Genomic DNA, 20,122 nt, shown 5'->3' on the forward strand with positions numbered 1-20,122 from the left:
GTATGTCATGGGCCAAGTGGTCTCATGGGGCTCTGTGGTGTATGTTAAGGGGCGCAGCGCTCTCTGGGAGAAGGCATGACAAAGTCCCACAGCGCTCCAGAGTGCAAGGGACACAGAGCGTGGCGGGGAGTAACCAGAGGAGGGAAGCTTTGGCCGGAGTACCAGAGGCAAGAAGCACAGAGGGTGTGTGTGTGTGTGGGGGGGGGGGTGAATAACAAAGTCCCACAGCGCTCCAGAGTGCAAGGGACACAGAGCGTGGAGGGGAGTAACCAGAGGCCGGAAGCTGTGGCCGGCGTATCAGAGGCAAGAAGCACAGAGGCGAGGGGGAAAAAAGAAAAGGATGAAGCCTCACAGCGCTCCACAGTGCTCTCTGGGAGAAGGTATCAAAAACTTCTAGTCAAGGAAGTTGACTAGCATTTTGCTTTCTCTCCGGGAGAAGGGTGGGGGTGGGGGGGCAAAGTCCCACGGAGCTCCACAGTGCTCCCTGGGAGAAGGTATCAAAAAATTCCTGTCAAGGAGATTAGCATTTTGCCTTCTCTGGGAGAAGGGTGGGGGGGGGGGGGCAAAGTAAGTCCCACAGTGCTCTCTGGGAGAAGGTATAAAATATTCTAGTCAAGGAGACTAGCATTTTGCCTTCTCCAGGAGAAGGTAAAAGCACTTCTAGTCAAGGAGACTAGTATTTTGCCTTCTCCCAGGAGAAGGTAAAAAAAAACGTCTAGTGGAGGACACCAGAATTTGGCCTTCTCCCGGGAGGGGAAGGCAAAATTCTAGTCCCCTCCACTAGAAGTGGCGTTTACCTTCCCTCCCGATCCGCACGATTTCGGAAACCCAGTTTCCCACGAGTCGAAGCTCCAGAGCCGAGCTCCGAGCGGACCAGCTTTAGCCGGTCTACCGGAGGCAAGGAGCACAGAGGGGGAAAAAGGGGGGGGGGGGGGGGGGGGAAATAAAAAAAAAAAAAAATTAAAATAATACTAATACGACAAAGTCCCGCAGAGCGTGGAGGGGAGTACCAGAGGCACGAAGATTTAGCCGGAGTACCAGAGGCACGAAGCACAGAGGGGAAGGAAAAGAGGGGGGAGAAAAGGAAAAAAGACAAAGTCCCACAGTGCTCCAGAGTACCAGGGGCACAAAGCGTGGAGGGGAGTACCAGAGGCGCGAAGCTTTAGCCGGAGTACCAGAGGCACGAAGCACAGAGGGGAAGGGAGAAAGAAAATGACAAATTCCCACAGTGCTCCAGAGTGCAAGGGGCACAGAGTGTGGAGGGGAGTAACCAGAGGCGGGAAGCTGTGGCTGGAGTACCAGAGGCAAGAAGCACGGAGGCGAGTGGGGAATGAAAAGAAAAGGACAGTGCTCCACAGTGCTCTCTAGGAGAAGGTATCAAAAATTCTAGTAGACTAGATTCTAGAAAAAGAGACATGATTTATGATGTATGAACCACTTTACTGCTTCATTGGGTATCGAAACCCTGTCTTTGGTTTAGTTGTCCTGCAACAATGTAGCGTGGGTTCGATTCCCGTCAGAGCTGCGTGTTATTTAGCTCATGAATTAGACATTTGGAATGAGATCACATTTGCCATCTGGGGAGTGAACACCCATTATTCAACATCTTTTAAGCTATAGACTGTTTAGACTTGTTTTATGATAGCTTAAGATTCATAACACAAAATATCAGGCCAAGTATATCGCTGTTTCCTACAACAACCAGACGTGTCAAATAACATAGCCTATGTATTTGATATATATATATATATATATTTAATATTTGTATTTTATTGTGTCAGCTTGAAACCATACAAACATGTAGTGTAGTCGAACAAGAATGTGCATAGCGAATCAAATCCCAAACAATCCATGAACCAATAAATGACACATCTTCATTGCACTTCATTTTATTGACTACTAGATGTCCTACTCAAGCACTGTGTCATTGAAGCCTTGGGTAATGAACCATTTTTTTTTAATCAGGTGTTGAAGCTTCAACAAAGCCTCGATCAGCCATCACTACATATAAGGTGAGAAGTGAAAAGCTGCAACCTGTTAGATGGCGAAGTCCTTCTGGGTGGTGACGTTTCCATCTCCATGACACCTGTGTACCTGTGCGCTCTGGCTGCTGCGACCTCCAGTGGTGTGCGGATCGATACTGAAATATCGATACTGCTAATACCAGATCTTAATGTTCCAGAATCTATTCTCATATTAAAAGATCAATATTTTAGTCATTTTGGGTAAATGTGTAGTTTATCATTAACAGGAACATAGTGGAAAGTAACAATACTATCTGTTTATCGTCTAAATGATACCCAGTTGGTAGGAACTACTTCTTCTTCTGTTTAAATGCGCAAACCTCACAGCGCGCTGCTATGGGGCCCTGGGGCAAACATTTGTTGTTGGGTCCCTGTTGAGCCCCCCACTGTACTTGGTCAGTTTTATTATTTCCCCAGGGACCCAGAAAACAACTAGTGGTCTAGCACTGAAATGATTAGATAATTAAATAGAAAAGCTGTTGCTGGTCATACTGAGGCTATTCATAGCAATGTTACACAGCTGGGAAAATTAATTACTGTAGTTGTCACATGAATGTAACGGAGTAAAAAAAAAAAATACAACATCTGTGTGAGTGTGTCTGTGTTTGCATCTGTGTGAGTATGAGTGTCTGTGTGTGCATCTGTGTGAGTGTCAGTGTGTGCATCTGTGTGAGTGTGAGTGTCTGTGTGTGTGTTTACAAAGTGGCTTCTGTCATTTTAGAAAACAGAATATTTCCAAAGATGACCACCGGAGATTCTGTTCACATAGTTTGCAGAGACATTTCTCAAAAACAAAAGCTAACTACACAACAGTTAAACTAAACCACTTGTCATGTAAGCAAAAAAAATGAAATTTGTATTAAACACGTAATGAAATGCTACACTTTATTTTCTGATGCTGTTGCAGTGAAAACCCAAAATAAACAGTTTTATGTTGTTATGCCATATCTTGTCTTTATTACAATGAATTCTGACAAAATATAACAGAAACATCTGATGCTGCTCAAACCACAACATAATAAACAGTGGAGAGAAAACAGAACCAGTCAGTGCTGCAGAAACAGGTGATACACACTGATCACATACATCTGAGACGCTGGGTAAGAGGACGGGGACTGCTAGGAGCCTCGGCTTGTCTCAGGGTATGAAGGAGGGCCAGCTGGGGACAGAGGGCCAGCTGGGGACAGAAGACCAGGACCAGATCAGACAGTTTCTACTTCCTGTTAGGTCCGCAGGTGTGTTGAGCAGGTACCTCACTCCCTCTCTCACTCCCTCTCTCACTCCCCCCCTCACTCACTCCCCTCTCATTCACTCTTTTGTTTTTCGTGTATGAAAACAAAAGAAGTGAAGTCCAACATTATAAACAGAAACATCTGACATATTCCTCCAAAACACAGACCCTGTTGTGCAAAGACTGAATAAAAGCGGAGACTTGCATCCATTGAATGTACAGTACAGTCTGTCTGACACAGAAAACACTGGGACTAACCTCAATGCAAAATCCCCTCGCATATGTCAAGTATTTTTTTTCCCCACTGGAGAAACAAACAAAAGGTGAAAGAAATAAATGGTGAACTTAAAAAAAAAATCAAACAGGAATATACAGCGATAGATTAACATATTTAGAAACTCTTAGTATGAACTGCTATTAAAATGAATCTGTGACGAACAACGAAACGAGACAGAGCAACAACAAGGCGCTCAAGTGCTTCACACCGCTTTGTTTCCCTCCTCTTCCTGTGTCATCTGTTCTTCATTCCTAAAGAAGAGACCATTCCCTTTCACTGAACAGATGGTCGACGAACGCACAGTTTCTCTGAGGACAGGATCCCACAGTGGACAGAAAAGTGAGGAGAAGACATTATGGCCCGAACAGAAATAACCTGATGCTACAGGTCATGATTGCAGCAGTTTTGCAGCAGCCTTTTCTCACCACTCATGAGCGACTCTTAACCTGATTGGCAGTAAGTTAATGTCATTTGGGAACCTGATTAAAGAAAAAAAAATCTCTTCTCCTTTTTTTCCTCCTACCATCCCTCCATCCCAGCATTTGCAGGACAGGTTTCAATCAAACCTGCCTCCTACCGCCCCCTGGTGGCTTAACTGAGCTCTTAACTTTGAAATTCTTGACATTCAGTTCTTCTGATTCGATCTGAGAAAAAAAAAATCTTCAAAAATCTAAACATCTAAAGTAATAAAAGAAACTGAAGTTAACCTCTTCTATCAATAAAAGCAATTAAAAAAGGTGGAGTTCCTCTTGATCTGAATAACTCCACAGTTCCTGTTCTTGGAATTCAGATTCTTCTAGTCTGAAAACTAAAGGACTTTTTTTTTTCCTCTGACCTTCTTCTTAAAAAGAAGTCATAGCAGCAAAGGCATAGTGATGCACTGATAACAGTAAAATGATAAAATAAAAGAACGAATGATGACATCTAAAACATGGGGGAGTGCCAGACGATATTTTAAAATTAAGGTACAACATTCATGCCTGAAATGTATTAACATCCCTTTTATTGTGACTGTGTGCCAGCCACAATTTTCTTGACTTTAACAGGTGAAAAACAATTGTTTTTTTCCTGATTTTTCTTAAATCTATTAAATGTACTTTTTCAACAGGGCTAAACTAACGTCAAAAGTCACCACCAGTGGCTGAAGAGGCAGCGCTCTCTCTCTGCAGGCGTCGGGAACAGGGGCTGGCAGCCTCAAATGTGGAGGGTGCAGTTGTTGTGGTGACCTTTGGAGCAGGCGAAGAAGAGGAGGAGGAGGTGGCGGCGGGGTGAGGAGGAGGAGGTGGTGGTGGTGTGTGCGCCGTCATTGCACCAACATGGCCACTATGGAGCCCATGCTGCCGATCAAACCGCCGTTGGTGAAGACGGGAGGGCCGAGGAAGGATGAGGAGGAATCGGAGACGGACAGCGGGGGCTTAGGCATCTCACTGGCGGCCAGTGAGCCGGGCGAGTCGTGCTGCTTGCTTGGCCAAGGCCACTTCCCTTTCAGGATGGCGTGGCAGATGCTGTCCAGACGGTTGATGATCACCTGGTCCTACAGGGGGTAATTCAACAGCAAAGAACTGAGTCAATGGCATGAAGAAGATAATGTGAATGGGTATACATTCCTTTCAATTCAAATAGTGAGTCTGATTCAATGAGAAGAAGCACTAAACATCTGCAGCTCTGCAATGGACGTCATGCAAAACAAGCTCTACAAAGACCTCAGCAGGTATTTTAGGCAGGAAAGACAAACCGGTACCTTTGGCCACTCAGAAAACGAGTAAAGTGAGTTCTCCTGTGAGAGCTGAGTGATGGTCGGCTCCCTGGTGTCATGGAGTCTGTCGGGAATCTCACCCATGGAAACAGGAGCAGCATAACCTTCCAGCACAGGCACTATGAAGAGGACGACAGGTCTGAGATCCGCAATCTGCCTTATTTCTAACATGAACACATAAAAGCAACGGTTTCATGAGACAGGACTCAGGGATTCATGTGATAACCCCCCCACACACCTTGCTCACCAACAAGCACGTCACTCCTCTGTTTTGAATCCAGGTCTGACATGGTGTCATGCTGCAGGGAACTCAGCTCCAGGGTTTCATCCAAAGGAGGACAGTCCAGGAAATTCCCCCGTGACCCAGGCACTATTCCCAGGCTCGGTGAGGCCGAATCGTGGGCATCCAGTGGTGGAGGGTGGAGGTGAGGGTGAGAGGAAGAAGAGGAGGAGGAGGAAGGAGAAGGAGCTGATGGAGGCACAGTGTGATGCTGGTGGTGTTGAGAGGACTGGTGGGGATACTCAGGAGGCTGAGGGGCGTGGTGACCAAGTCCCAAATCGTGCGGATGAGACGAGGAGGAAGACGAGGACATGATGCCAGGATGAGCCGCCAAGCCTGGACGGTGAGGGTGGTGATGACTCTGAGGATGAACATGATGGTAGTTCCTTTGAGCCTCCAGGAAGGACAGCTGGGGGTCGTGGAAGATGTAGTGGTCGGTCCGACTCAAGCCGTGGCGTGCTGCCCCAATGAGGAGGTCGCGGTCGTGTTTGTCTGTCTCCCACCAGACCGGGAGGTAGGGGGAGGGGCGGCACAGCTGGAGGCGGGCTGAGAGTAAGGGATGATGGAGAACCTGAGAGAAGGATGCAATTCAGAGAAGGTATAAGGAGAGATGTAAGGAGGTATAGTAGGAGGGTTCACAAGTTCAATTCTGATCCCAAATAGATGTAAAATTTAAAGATGTGTTTCATTATCCTATCAGCCGAAGTCTGAAAGCAGGTACAACATGGTCTAGAACAGGGGTGTCAAACCTGTTCCACAAAGGGCCGGTGTGGCTGCAGGTTTTTGTTCCAACCAAGCAGCAGCACACCAGACTTGACTCATTTAATCAACTGATCTCAGTCTTCAGACAGTTGATTGGTCAAACTGTGTGCTGCTGCTTGGTTGGAACAAAAACCTGCAGCCACACCGGCCCTTTGTGGAACAGGTTTGACACCCCTGGTCTAGAATGACCTATTATTATGTCATTTTCAGTACAAAACAATAATTCTTGATATGATATGATCAAAAGAAATCAGTTTGTTTTATACTTTTTAATGCCTGCAGATTCTCCTGGAAATGTGTTTTTTACTTTGCTATTTTCATATTTCAAAGACCCAAAACAGACATGTTGAAATCTCCTGTCTGTGTCTTTGAAAAGATTACATGAATGAAAATTTTACTATGAATTCACAAAAAAAGGAAAAGAAAACCAGTAGTTCATGGTACATGAGTCTAACAGAAGCTGCTTTCTGTTTGATTAAACCCTTTGAACCACAGGTCCACTGCTTTTTCTCAGTTTTTTCTTTCCTTTTTACATGTTTCATTCTTTTTTTACAGGCTTACAGCACCATCACTACACGTGCCAAGAGCCTCACAGGCTATTTTCAGGATCAGGACTTCAGGATTTTCACACGTGTGTCCACAGCTTTTTCTAACCCACAGCAAATATCTGGAAATGAACGGTTAAAGGAAAGAGTCGATGTTCCGGAGACAGGACAACAAGGTTTATTGGACATTTTATGTCTTTATGTCCCAAAAATGTGCTGAAAAGCAAAAGCAGTTGATTTTTCACGAATGTACAGGCAACAATCGCCTGGATCATCACTGACGCTGCACAAGACTTTTACATTTTGATTGTGAGTCAAGATTGTGCCTTTGTTAAATGATTTAAAGATTGATTTATGGATATTTATCTCCTCTAGACTTCGGACTGTGATTTATGACAGCGGGGGCAAAACGCTTTGATCAAATGCTACAGAAAATAAGTCGAGACAAACGAATAAGGTTCATCTGCGCGTCCATCAATGAGGTAAAATGTGCTCTACACAAAGATGTTGCAGAAAAACTTTAAGCATGAATGATGAAGCTTTGCTTCTTCAAAGAGCCCACCTGCTCTCTGATCTTACGGAGCAGCCTGATGTGGTATAAAGTCCGGGCTGCTGTCTCCTCTGTCAGAAGCTCTACCTGCACAGCGGGATCCACCGGCCCTGGAAGAGACGAGAGGGAAGGAGGGAGAGGGAGAAAAGATTGAAAAGTGGAGAGGGAGAAAAAGACGGTGAGAGAGAAGGTCAACATTAGCATGGAGCCGGTGAGAGGCATGAAGACATGACATGACGTTTTAAAGATGCAGAGATGAAAGCAGGCAGATGAGAGAGAGGATAAATAAGTTCAGCTGTGTACACACACAGCTGTGTGTGTAAGTCTCTGATGAGTTTGTGATCCATCACACACATGTACAGCAGCTTCACGTGTGTGTGTGTGTGTGTGAGTGTGTTGCACATCCTCCTGTCAACCTTTCATCAAAACATGTTGTGTTCAGTTGATGATCCTGATGTTTTCACGAGTGAGGTGAACAAATACATGAACACAACTCATATGAACATGTAAGGGCAAAGAAACCCAGTTCACATTCATTTCCCATTTAGGATGATTTCCATATTTTACATTATAAATGTTTTCATATATGTTCAAACTCTTAAACAGTTTCATTTACAATTCAAAACTCCTCATTTTCTGATTTGTTTAATCAGTTTGGGTCTAACTTAACTTTCATGCACTGAACTAAATGATGAGGTCCCATGGAGTGACGTGATGTCTGCACCTCGTCTCTCTGACTACCAGGACTGTTACTTACTCCCCAATGACATTAACCTCTAAATCACTTGCCTTCATGTAGTAAAACCAGCCAACTGTGGCAATAAAACAAAACAGGAAACCACGAAGCTGCTGTTCTGGGCAACATCTAAACCATTTTATCAAGATCAATTCAATCAGCGAGGCAATAACTTCAGTCCATCACAACCCTGCTACACCATGACCTGGTTCTCAGGTTCAGACAGAACACGTCCTTTTATGTTGGTCCATAAATGGTACCTCCTTCCTTCCTCAGAGGCAGCTTGCAGGCCGTCCTGCACATGTTGATGAAGGACTTGAAGTATCTCTTCAAACTCTCATCGGTCTTCCTCTCCAGTCGGGCCAGCGCTCGGAACTGGGACCAGTCGAAGGTTTTCGTCTGTGGGTCGTACACCACCCCAAACGACGACACAGTGCGGTAAAAGTCTGCTTGGTCTCGACGAGTCCACCTGAAACATGACAGAGGAGACACAGGCAGAAATAATAAAATAATGTATAATATGGAAAAGCACTCTGAAAATCTTAGAACTGTGAAAACATATATTTACACAACTACTGTTATGCAAAATAATGAGGATTTGCAGCATCTGGGCATCTTCCATGTTCAATATTAGATTAAAACAATCTAAAGATGATTGCTCCAGACAAAGCAGAGCTTGATATGAGCTTATACTGATTATATGTCTATTTATGCTTTGAATTTCCATCATCATCACCTTCTCTGCCACTCCAGAAACAGGGGGTCAGGTTCTGCTGCGACCACAGGACCCCTCCTCCGCTCCTCACCCAGCTGCCAGGCCAGCGGCCCGCCGGCGTGATGACTGTGAGAGGCTCCGGTTCCTCCGATCCCCCTGCCGATGAGGCCGTCGTGGAGCAGGAAGCCGTGTATGAGCAGCGGCTCGCGGTGTAAAGTGAACCGCTGGTAGGCGGCGATGAGGCGCCGTAAACGCGCCGTCAAGGCTGATCCAGTGGGCCACAGCGGTCGGGCCTGGACCACATGTAGAGCCGCCACACCCGTTCCTGCTCTTCTTGTCGTCATGGTGACCAAAGTCCCATCCTGTGACCACAAGTCACCTGACATCTGGGAGTCTGTGAGGACAGAGACAGCACTGCTTTGTCTGGAAAAACGAGCATAATTACTGCACAGTTTTTCCTCAACATCCGACCTTAAAGTACCTGCGTGCTGTGAATTTAAAAAACGTTTGGAAGAATATGATGATATTTTTTATAATATGATCTATTAAGTTCCCCCACTTACACCAGCTCAGTGGAGAACAGGGTGTTTGTAGTGTGGATGTTTTACTGTCTTTCTCCAGAGTGCCATTCAACAATCAGATGTTCATTCACTGTACCCACTGAGACTGTGAGCACCATTCAAACTATCAGAACCCATTTCACACATCTGACCACCCCTGTGCTCTGCAGAGCAGGGCTGAAGTGAAGACTTCAGCAGGGGAAACAGCTTTAGACCGAACAGAGACATGAGATCATGTCGGACTCGTTACAGAAAAATGACAACGAGCAGCTGAAATGAGACTTTAAATTACCTTTGTGACCTGCAAACGTCATGACATCACACAGACGTCTATCACAGGGAGAAGATGACGTGTATTTACGTGTCTGTGTATTTCCTTTCTTGCAGAGGAAACTTAGGAAAAACATGTTCACACACCTGGACCTGTACTGTCAGGCTCGTCTGAGGCATCAGTGCTGGAGCAGGTTTTCTCTCCCTGTGAATCAAACACACACACAAAATGATCCAAAAAGAAAACATCCAATTTCACACAACAGTGACAGCAACACATAACAAAGGATGTTTTTATCCACAGCTCTGCCACACAGCTGCCAGAAAGCTGCCGCTCCCTCAGACATTACCTTGTGCTCAGACAAGTTAAAATGTTCAAACATCACAATATTAGTCTGAATATTTTTAAATGTAATAATAAACGTAAAATAAATAAATAAATAAATAAATAAAATAAGTAAATTTAGACTAAATCACATAATTACTAAATATTTTTAAATGCAATGAGCTGTCTTCTATTCTCATGTTGTTCAACAGGCCTCTTGTTTTGCAGTTGGTGTAACTGATTTTGATTTTATGTTACTGAGATAGGTTTCCAATGAAAGATAAAAAAATGATAAATTCCAGACAAAAACCCATACAAATTTTATATGGAACAGACATAAACAACTTTAAACAACTGAAGGAGCCGCCCGGTTAGCTCAGTTGGTAGAGCATGAGACTCAATCTCTCAGGGCCGTGGGTTTGAACCCCACTCCGAGCGGCACCACTTCCCATGGGCTCACCACCCGTGTGTGGAGCCATAGGACTTTGGTGCATTGTGGACTGGGCGGCAGTTGCCCCCCGTGACCTGGGCCTGGACCCAGATCAGTGGCAGATGATGACATGACCACAGCAGGAAATGAAATCTCCTTTTTTCCTTCATCTTTTATAATCACAAGTTAAAGGAGTAAAGCACATAAATCAGTGTCACAGCTGCAGGACAAATGTGGACGGATGTATACTTAATTTAAGCATTTATCGAATCCAGCAAGTGGAGAAACTGATCCTAAATCAGTTACACTGCACTTTGTTAGGTTTTAAATTTCTTAACACAATCTAACATTATCTGTTATGTACTAAAATGCATCATTAACTCCACGTGCGGTACCTTGGGGACACACACTTCTGTAGCCCATCTACATGAAGATGGCGAAGAAGAGGCGATTTTAACAATCACCACACAAAATTAGACTTTTTTTTTTTAATCTCAAATGACTATAGCTAGGTAAATGAAGATGAGTGAATATAAGACTGAGATCTTTTTAAACAATGACGTCGTTTCTCAGGAGAACTTCCTCTTCACCTTCATGCTCTCGTCTCTGTCCTCCCCTCCATCAGCTTTGTTCTCAGTGTCGTCCTTCGCCTCCTCGGTTTTGCACACACTGACAACAGAAACGACAGAGAAAAGGAGGAAAGCTTTAATAACAGCCACTGCGTCCTACAGAGCTCCCCAGGTGAACGACCGAGGACAAAACGTTAAGATACAGAGAAGAGTTTCCTTGATGTCTGACTCCTGATAAAACATGTCAGAGTGCAGGAAACAGAAACCGATTACACGACGAGGAAAAGCTGCTAACGACGCAGAGATACAACAAAGAGCCCGTCAAAGTACGAGCTGTCAGAACATGATCAGATGGAAAGACAACAGATTAAATATGAGACAGGAGAGCAAACTGTGCAGCGGTTACTGAGGATTAAAAGCAGCATGGAGACCAAAGTTCCTGAGGCACCATATAAGAAGAGAAAAGAAGACTTTTTAACAAATAACAAAGCAAATGAACATGACAGCACAGGCCCAAGTTTGGCTGATGGCAAAGTATGAATGAAAGGAAGAAAAACCAAACACACAAAATGCCTCTAACGACAAAATACAATAACATCTGAACAGAAAAAGAGACTGCAAATATTGCATACAGCGTCAAACTGCCAAATATTAGAGTTTACAACACAGGAACACACGAAAACTAAATTCTAATAGCAGCTGTGGGAAACACATTAAAATGAACAACAACGTGCTGAAGGGTTATGTCACAGTTACAGGTTGGACACAGACTTTTGGAGAGTTTGGCCTTTGTTGGACTTTTTGTTCATCTGTCGCACAAAGCAGGAACCTGCTCCTCAGACGGGTTTCAAAACCCAGGGAACGACCTGGTGACCCGATTCTGTGGTGTCAGGTTCTGTGCAATGTGTTAAGGCCCCACCTCTGCTTCACCCACCTGTGCTTCACCCACCTGTGCTTCACCCATCTGTGCTTCACCCATCTGTGCTTCACCCATCTGTGCTTCCTTATCCAGCACCTGTTGCTGTCTTGTGTACCACTCTGTCTGTTACTGCTGTATTACAAAGGTGTTATCTCTCATGCTTTGCATGCATGTGTGTGGTACTTTAATAACAGAGGAGGAGATGTGTGAGAGACAGAGTCTGTGTATGTAACCTCAGAAAAGGGATTAGTTTGGAAAAGGTTTTTTAAAAACTAGTCAACAGCAACTCAGATTCCATTAAAAACAAAGTGTGGCTGATATGAGTCAATTGTGGTTCCCATGAGACAAGAAGAGACACCATTAGAACTGAGGCCTGCAAACACTGACGATAAGTTTGACATAAGTTTTGACGCACACCAACCAAATGGAGGGAAACAGAAAGGGACAGGCCCAGTTCCACCCAGACGTGTCCTTGGACCTGGTCGACAGTCTGCCACTGGTCATGTGTAAAGGCCACGTGCTGTACGTTTTTGATACAAGATGGGAAGGGCTAAATTTTACATAGAGTAGAATCATCCCAAAAATAACCAATGAAAGGGAGAAAGGGGCAAAGTCAGACACGCCTCTTGGTCTGTAACACACCTATAGTTTACAATATAAAATGATGCACAGATGGTAAAAGACAGCTCAAGCTTTTGAATTCTGTGTTGAAGAATAAAGCTCCATGGATTCAGCTTCTCTGGTCTCCAGTGATTAAGATGTGCCTCTTTGTGTTTTCTTTAAAAAGACGAGTTGAACACTTAGAAGTTTTTGGAAGAAAAAGACTTAGAGAATGAAGAGAAGAAGAGTAAGGTGTGGGGACTCGGCTGGCCCTCAGCTGGGTCTGCAGCCTGGCCTGAAAATCCACATCAGTTCTTTAATCTGTTGATACTGCAGGTTTGAAACAAATGGAAGAGAGAATGGCAGAGATCTACACAGCTGAATGTGCTTTGTTGCATCTGATTTTTACAGTTTACTCAACAAACAAAACCGTCTGTCAACAATGGAGAGAAAATCAACTGTACTGTGCATATTTCTGTAGTTAATTCATTTTACTGTCTTGGACTGCTGACTTTTAGATTTTTGAAAAGAATTTGCAAATCTCCATCCAAACAATAAATATCACCAAATGTGAAATGAAAGTCTAACTATGAATCTTTCTTTGAGGATCGACAATTCCAGTACAAAGCTCCAAAACTGTCAAGCTTCAACAGTGTGATAGAAAAGATCTCTGCACACTTAGATCTGTGCAGTATTTTCACTTCCAAAGCAAAAATACTGCAGAGATCTTTTCCTTCATTCTGGACTCACTGATGCTTCCAGCACCTTAGCAGAGAACTGGTCGGGTCGTCCTGCAATAAGCTTCATAAAGATCAAATCTGTCCTCCACACCTTCTGTGCTGTAATGTGCTGTCAGTTCCACTGGAGGCAAAACATTCTCCAAGCAGCAATGAGGAGAAGTGCAGCTCTCTTTGGGAACATTTTGTGCAGGTTTTGTACGAAGCCCTCTGTGAGCACAGATTCTTCCCTGTGATTTGTCCCTTCTTGGTATTTTATTTATTTTTCACGTCCTGTTCCAAACCTGTGTAGAAACCTGCAGAGTTAACACTGTGAGACTGGGAGATCTCCCTGCCACGCAGTCGCTGTGCTCAGCTGGGAACAGCTTCAGGTTGAACGGGTAACAAAGCGAATGACAACTTCAATGACCCTCAGGAAGAGGATCAAAGCTTCCTGTTCTTTTTGCGAGACTGGCAAGTTCAGTGAAAGCAGCAGAAAAATGCCCTGTGAAGACGGTTTTCACAGCTGCTCTGAGAAAAAAATTCTTTGTCTAACTCAGTTGTGTACATAAGCATGTACCCCACCTGTCAGCCATGTCGGAGGCCCCTTCTCCTCCTCCCTGTTCAGCAGGCAGCACTGTAACGTCGTGCATCCCCACCCTCTCCAGGAAACACAGTTCTGGATCAGCACGCATGGCGTTGTACCGCTCAAATCCTGTCCCGACGACACACATCGATGGAAAGAAGCACGATTAAAACACTGACAAAGACTTTAAAAAAAAACTTAGAATATTGATCAAAAAATAAAGGAACTCACGCTGATGCAACCTTTCCATGTTTTTAATAAACCCCAAAGACAATTTTCAAAACATGACAACAGGTGATTGTTTAAAAAACGGTCAAACTGTGAACCGACAGCAGTCCTCACCGTGTTTGTGGACTCCTATAAGGAGAGACTTGTCAGCTTCTGCATCCCACCATGTAGCAGGAATCTCTATGTAGTCGACGTCTGGTAGTGACACCTCAAGTTTACTGTCAAAACAGACACACAAAATCAAATAATCGGTCAGTCACCGTCGTCGGTGTCAGTTCAGGCTGCTCCACTGAAAACACAGTAAATAAACCTTCAGCCAGTCAGTCAGAAATCTGTCTTTCATGTTTTCAGTTCACTGCTAATGTAAACGAGCAGGAAGACAAAAGTATTTAACAAGTAAATCAATCATTAAATCATACATTTTTTTTGGCCAGATTTTGAATCAAAATAGAGAAGAGACATTTGCAAACTTTAAAGTTGGTACATTTTATCCACAAATCAACAGACCACCTGCTTCATCTGGTAAAATCTACTTCAACAGGTAGAATATGAAGAACATGCTCCATACCTGGCAGGTACCCCCTCGAGAGCCTGACTGGCAGCTTCACCCAGCACCTCCACCTTCAGGTAGTACAACATCCTCACCCTCAGCAGCACCCTATGGAGACAAAGGTTGAGACAGAGGGAGTTGTACTTTGTCTCCTAAAGCCACCACAGAATAAAAACTGGCTCCTGACCCACACACTGCAGTTCAGCTTGTTCAGACTGGCTGACTGAATCCTCACAGTGTGTGAAAAAACGTTTCTCTTTAATGCTTCATATTGTCTTTCTCTGGCTTTTTAATCGAACCACTCCAGTAAACGAGAGTCCTTCTGTCAGGCTTTCTGAGAACTAAATGAATTACAAGCCACTGCTCTCACCTGGCCACACAAACAGGTATAAAGGTGTAAACACTTCACACTGTAAATAAACAGCTCCAAGCTTCAGAGGGACATTAAAGTAGCCGAGTGACTATACGTCTAAGAAGCATGCAGGCTGTGCTCCTGTACTGGTGTTACTGTGCTGTCAAAGGCTTTCATAATACTGTCGCTGTCACACTGAAGCACCTTGCTCCAAATTAGTAATGAGCTCTGCAGCTCATAAATCACACAGCTACACAAGCTGAGCTGAAGCTCATGAAAATACTATCTTGTTGTGGTTCTCAGAAAAATGTAAAACCATTATCAAACCTGCACTGTTTCATCTACTGACTGTTTGGTTCAGGACGAAGTCAAGCTTACAGAACAGCAGACGCCTGTTTAGCTGTGTTAACTGAATCTGGTAGAACGGGGAGTGGACTGACCTGCTGCAGTGTTGTTTGAGGTGTTTCTTGTAGCTCTCATCCTGCAGAACCGCCTCAGGGTTACAGTGAAGCAGCCACTCAGCGTTCTTCACCTCAGGAACATTTAACTGATTCCTCTGCGTCTTCCCCCTCCCACCCCGAGGAACTGGAGCTGATAAACCTGGGACAAAGAGGAAAGGAGAAGGAACAGAACAGAAACTAGCCCGTTATGGCCATTTGTATAAACAGTAACACATGCTGATATTTTAATGAAAATAAAAGAAAACAAACTGTAGGCGGTCGGGTTGCATTCTGGGTAATGTAGCTGCTAGATTTAGCAAAGAAAGGAGAATCTGGGGAAGGAAAAAGAGCACGTCTCTGGTTCTGCTGCATCAATTCTGATCCTGTTCTCTAAACTATCTGCTGTGAGTTATGGGAGTGCAACACTAAATCTTGGTGGAGTATTAGCTCTGGGGCTAACGCTGCTGTGTAACTGAATAGTGAAATGCTAACCAGAGTGACTGCGCAGTGCCTGGTCCTGGCTTTCCTTGGTGGGTGAGATCAGATCCCAGATGAAGCTCTTGATCTTGTCATCAGCTTTGTAGTGTCTCAGGCAGTAAACCAGCAGAGCCCTGCACAACAAAAAACATTCCATTTGGAATTTGCACACGTTTCTTTCCCACTTCTCGTAAACAACAGTGGTTCTGTTTGCAGGTGTAGTGTCAGACACTGCAGCACTGACCCTGATGTCCTGTTCTTTTTACTGTCACACTCACTGTTAATGATTCTACATATTTCAGACTTTCTGTGGGGAAAAACATAAACAAAGACTTGATGTCCTTACCTACAGATCACTTCCATGTCTCTCTCTGCCAGGTCCCATTTAAACAGACCGTAATTTAGGATGTCCTTCCAACGACCCCAGCTGGGAAGACAGAAGACAGAGGGGGGAAGTGAAAACAGGAAGAGGAAATACAACAGGTCACAGAGAGAGACTGAGACCAGTTTCTTTCCTTCACCTCAATCCACAGTGAAAAACACGCTCTGTGGCATTTTTGTATTTGACATATTTATGTTCACACTTGAGCTTTAAAGAGACCGACGTTATTAACTAAAGATTCTGAGATTCTCTCAAGCAGCTTTTTATTGGACTGAGTATTAAGATGTCCTCCCACAAGGTTTAAGGATTTGGCTGTGAGGTGTGAGGGATGTGTATGTTCACACTGGTTAGAAACAAATGACAGAAAGCTGCGAGGATGTCTCTGTATAACTGAAACATTCAGCTTTGGAGCCATTTTGTTGCCATGGAAATATTCTGCAGGACACTTGGAAAAGGACCAATTTCCTTCTGCTGCTTCTGCAGATTTAACCCAAGCTGCTCGGTGAACTAAGGTGTGAATATGCAGGCAGATGTGAATTATTCTAACATGTCTCAGGTCATACCCAAAGATAAGCAGATTCTTTTCAACCCGAAAGCACTCTGCGCGGAGGTACCGCCGACGGCGACATGGCCGCTCCTCCGAATCGCCATCCAGCTCTGAGAACTCCATCGGCTTGTCGTCCTGAAAGGAGTTATGTCGGGTCTGCTTCCTCACCCGAGGCGTGTCGATCACCAAGGACTCCTGCGTGAGAGAGAAAACTGGAATCAGGAGGAGAAAAGGTGGACTTTGAAGAGACTTTGTAGGAGAGATCTGTTTTCATCCCCTGGTTGTGTTCATAGAAAAGAGACACCTGAGGGGAAAAAAGGAAGAGAGACAAAAACACATACACAGTACTTCTGTTCACTGGGGGCATCAACTATCAGGGTTTCAAGGCACGAATCATAGTACGCACAGAGGAAAAAGGAAAAGGAAGAGGATGATTCCTTTTTCCTCCTTTCTTTCTCTCATTTCCATCCTGCCTTCATTCACTCTTTCCCCAGTTCTGAAGCTCGGCTTAACTTCCCCTCCCTCCATCTTTGTGTTCACTTACTTGGATCAGATCCATTTTTCTTTCCAAGCCTTATGTTGCTCCCCATCTCATTTCCTCCATCCATTCCACCGCTACTCCTTCTGTACTCCACCCTCTTCTTACCTTTGCTGAATGGAAGTGCAATTCCTGTACAGTAGCTGATGTTTCACCTCTCTTCATTTTATCCTTTTTCACCTTTCCCTTTAGCATCTCTGTCACTTTCTTCACTTCTGTTCATTTCTTGCATCCCTTCATTTTTGATCCTTTCTGTCTCTGTTTCCCACTATTTTTGAGCCATCTTCTCCTTTTCTGTCTCTTTTCTTTTCTTTGAAACCTCTCCATTTCTTTAAGCTCCTTTCTCCTCTCCTGCTTTCATTCTTAAAGCTGTACCTTCTCAGATTTGGAGTCGATCTCCACTTCTGCGATCTTGGCCCATTTCTGCCAGAAGTTGGGGTCCTCCAGAGAAATGTCCGTTCTGTTACCAGATGAGATGAAAGTGGCCTGAGGAGACACAGGACACAGTGGACAGAGAGAAAAGTCAGATTCAGGTTGATGTTATGTTGATGTTTAGACAGATGCTTGTGTTGAACCAAATGTGTGGACTGAAGCTGCTGAGTGCCGAAGCTGTTGTGCACAAATATTTTGGGTTTGTACAATTGATCTCGATGCCAAAATCTTCCAAGTATTGAGTGTTTCCTCCATGAAGCCTCTAAAACAGCATTTAGACCATCGGATAAAATCACTTGAAACCAAGACAACAACTTATCAGTCCAAGTTAATGCCTTTCCTCAGTTTAGGAATTGTCTAATGATTTCTACCTTTGCAAACGTGGATCCTTTGCCCTCAGACTGGATGGTGATGGTCTGAGTTCGTCTCTGAAGTATCTGGTCGATGTCTTCCTCACAGAACTTAGAGGCCTCCTCTTCTTCGTCCATCAGGGCTCCATATGCTCCTTTTTTCAACAAATCCTCCACCTCTAGCTTAGAAAGCTGCTGCACCTGCAGAAACACAAAGACACACAGTTTAGGATTCATGCTCTTTGTATTTCTGACCCACATCCAGCTTCAAACCCGCTACAGCCAAAGAAAAGCGAGTCACATAAGAGTTTGAGATCCTATTCTGTGTAATAAAACGTCCTCTCTCACCCCATTGAGGCTTCCTTTACGGTTGATGTCTTGGAGGACAGCTTTGTCCAATCCGAGCTTCAGACCGGCCCTGTCAAACATCTCCCTCTCGTACGAGTTCCTGGTGATCAGCCTGTAGACTTTCACCGCTTTGCTCTGGCCAATCCGGTGGCAGCGTGCCTGGGCCTGGGACAGAGGATGGGACAAAGACGTGAAGATCAACATTGGTGTAAAGCATTATATTTTACTGCCACTGTGCTCACAGTTGGATTTCCAAATGCTTTTGCAGCATGAGATGACATCACCATCATTGTAGAGTTAGTACAAGCTTAAAAATTGACTCTAACTTTACAGTAAAATTTCACTTGTGCATTTTAAAGGTCAAAACTATCAGTAAGTGTGATGAAGATACACACATTTAACAAATTCATCTCAAATCACCTCTAATGGTGTTTTATTTATAAATAATGAGCTGTCCACATGGAAAAGGATCTAACTCCTTCATGTGTCCTGGAAAATCTTCAGCAAAAAATAAATAAGAATAATCACCATTTCTTTGTCAGCATTGGAAAGTAGTGCATGATTAACTTATCCTGCAGTTTAAGCAGAGTGAGCAATTTAGACTCATCAGGCTGCACATTTAACAGCAAGCAAAGCTGAAAGCAATTCACTTTCCACACACTGTGTGTGTCTGGGTAAACGATCTCTGTTTTTGCATGTTCTCACGCCACAGATTCATTTGTTTAACAGACGACATGCTCGTCTCGTGTGCGTGCAAAGCTCTCTGCCCACCTGCAGGTCGTTCTGGGGGTTCCAGTCCGAGTCGAAGATGATGCAGGTGTCGGCGGCCGTCAGGTTGATTCCCAGCCCTGCGGCTCTGGTGCACAGCAGGAAAACAAAGCGGTCTGAGTCCGGCTTGCAAAACCGGTCGATGGCCGCTTGCCGCAGGTTCTTTCGCACGCTGCCGTCGATGCGTTCGTACGTGTATCTGGAGAAAACACACATGTATAAATGTCACGGGCATCGTTCCGGCCGTCTTTCTCCTTTCTGTCAACTGTTGATCACATTCTTTGTTCATCTCTCTGCCTCTGCTTTTCTGTTTTTACTTCCCTCGTTCCACATTTCCTTTCCTGTCGTTTCCTTCCTTTGTTCTCTTTCCTTCATTTTTACCTGCTCATTCAATTTTGCCTCCTTCCCCTCATCCCTCCCTCCTCACCGTCTCTGGAGGAGGTAGTCCTCCAGGATGTCCAGACAGCAGACCATCTGGGAGAAGACCAGGACTTTGTGTCCCCCGGCCAGCAGTTTGGGCAGCAGCTTATCAATCAGCAGCAGTTTACCAGCTGCCTGAATCATGGCCTGCAGCTGGAAGTCCACCGCATCCGGACTGTGGCTCTTCTTGAAGCTTTCCAGAATCTTCTCTTCTGCTCCTGAAAAAAAAAAAAAAAAGAAGACGAAAAAGGTAAGGAAGGGAAGAAGACTTTAAGAGACGGAGAGGACCATAACCCACTGCAATTTTAAGAGAAATTCATTTTTTAGTTTAGTTTAGCTTAGTTTAGTTTATTCATTTTTCTCGATCAGCAGCTGCAATAACCCAAAATAGTAATACAAAAAATGAAATCAAATAAAATAAAATATATTCCAAAATAAA

General features: G+C 44.3%; 1 protein-coding gene across 1 annotated transcript in view; it reads right to left on the bottom strand.

Annotated features, from left to right (window-relative positions):
• Window positions 1-4,354: 4,354 nt before the first annotated feature.
• LOC121192578 (chromodomain-helicase-DNA-binding protein 6-like) overlaps window positions 4,355-20,122 on the bottom strand; it is a 38,110-nt gene continuing 22,342 nt past the window's right edge. The window contains 20 exon segments of the mRNA XM_041054320.1: window positions 4,355-5,066; window positions 5,274-5,407; window positions 5,527-6,139; window positions 7,438-7,535; window positions 8,422-8,630; window positions 8,898-9,270; window positions 9,854-9,911; window positions 11,052-11,130; window positions 13,851-13,980; window positions 14,194-14,297; window positions 14,648-14,737; window positions 15,422-15,581; window positions 15,914-16,032; window positions 16,245-16,325; window positions 16,844-17,022; window positions 17,741-17,851; window positions 18,169-18,348; window positions 18,496-18,660; window positions 19,267-19,462; window positions 19,691-19,901. Coding sequence (XP_040910254.1) covers window positions 4,836-5,066; window positions 5,274-5,407; window positions 5,527-6,139; window positions 7,438-7,535; window positions 8,422-8,630; window positions 8,898-9,270; window positions 9,854-9,911; window positions 11,052-11,130; window positions 13,851-13,980; window positions 14,194-14,297; window positions 14,648-14,737; window positions 15,422-15,581; window positions 15,914-16,032; window positions 16,245-16,325; window positions 16,844-17,022; window positions 17,741-17,851; window positions 18,169-18,348; window positions 18,496-18,660; window positions 19,267-19,462; window positions 19,691-19,901 — 3,521 coding nt within the window. The 3' untranslated portion in view covers window positions 4,355-4,835.

This window comes from Toxotes jaculatrix, chromosome 2 (assembly GCF_017976425.1).
Source record: "Toxotes jaculatrix isolate fToxJac2 chromosome 2, fToxJac2.pri, whole genome shotgun sequence".
NCBI lineage: Eukaryota > Metazoa > Chordata > Actinopteri > Toxotidae > Toxotes > Toxotes jaculatrix.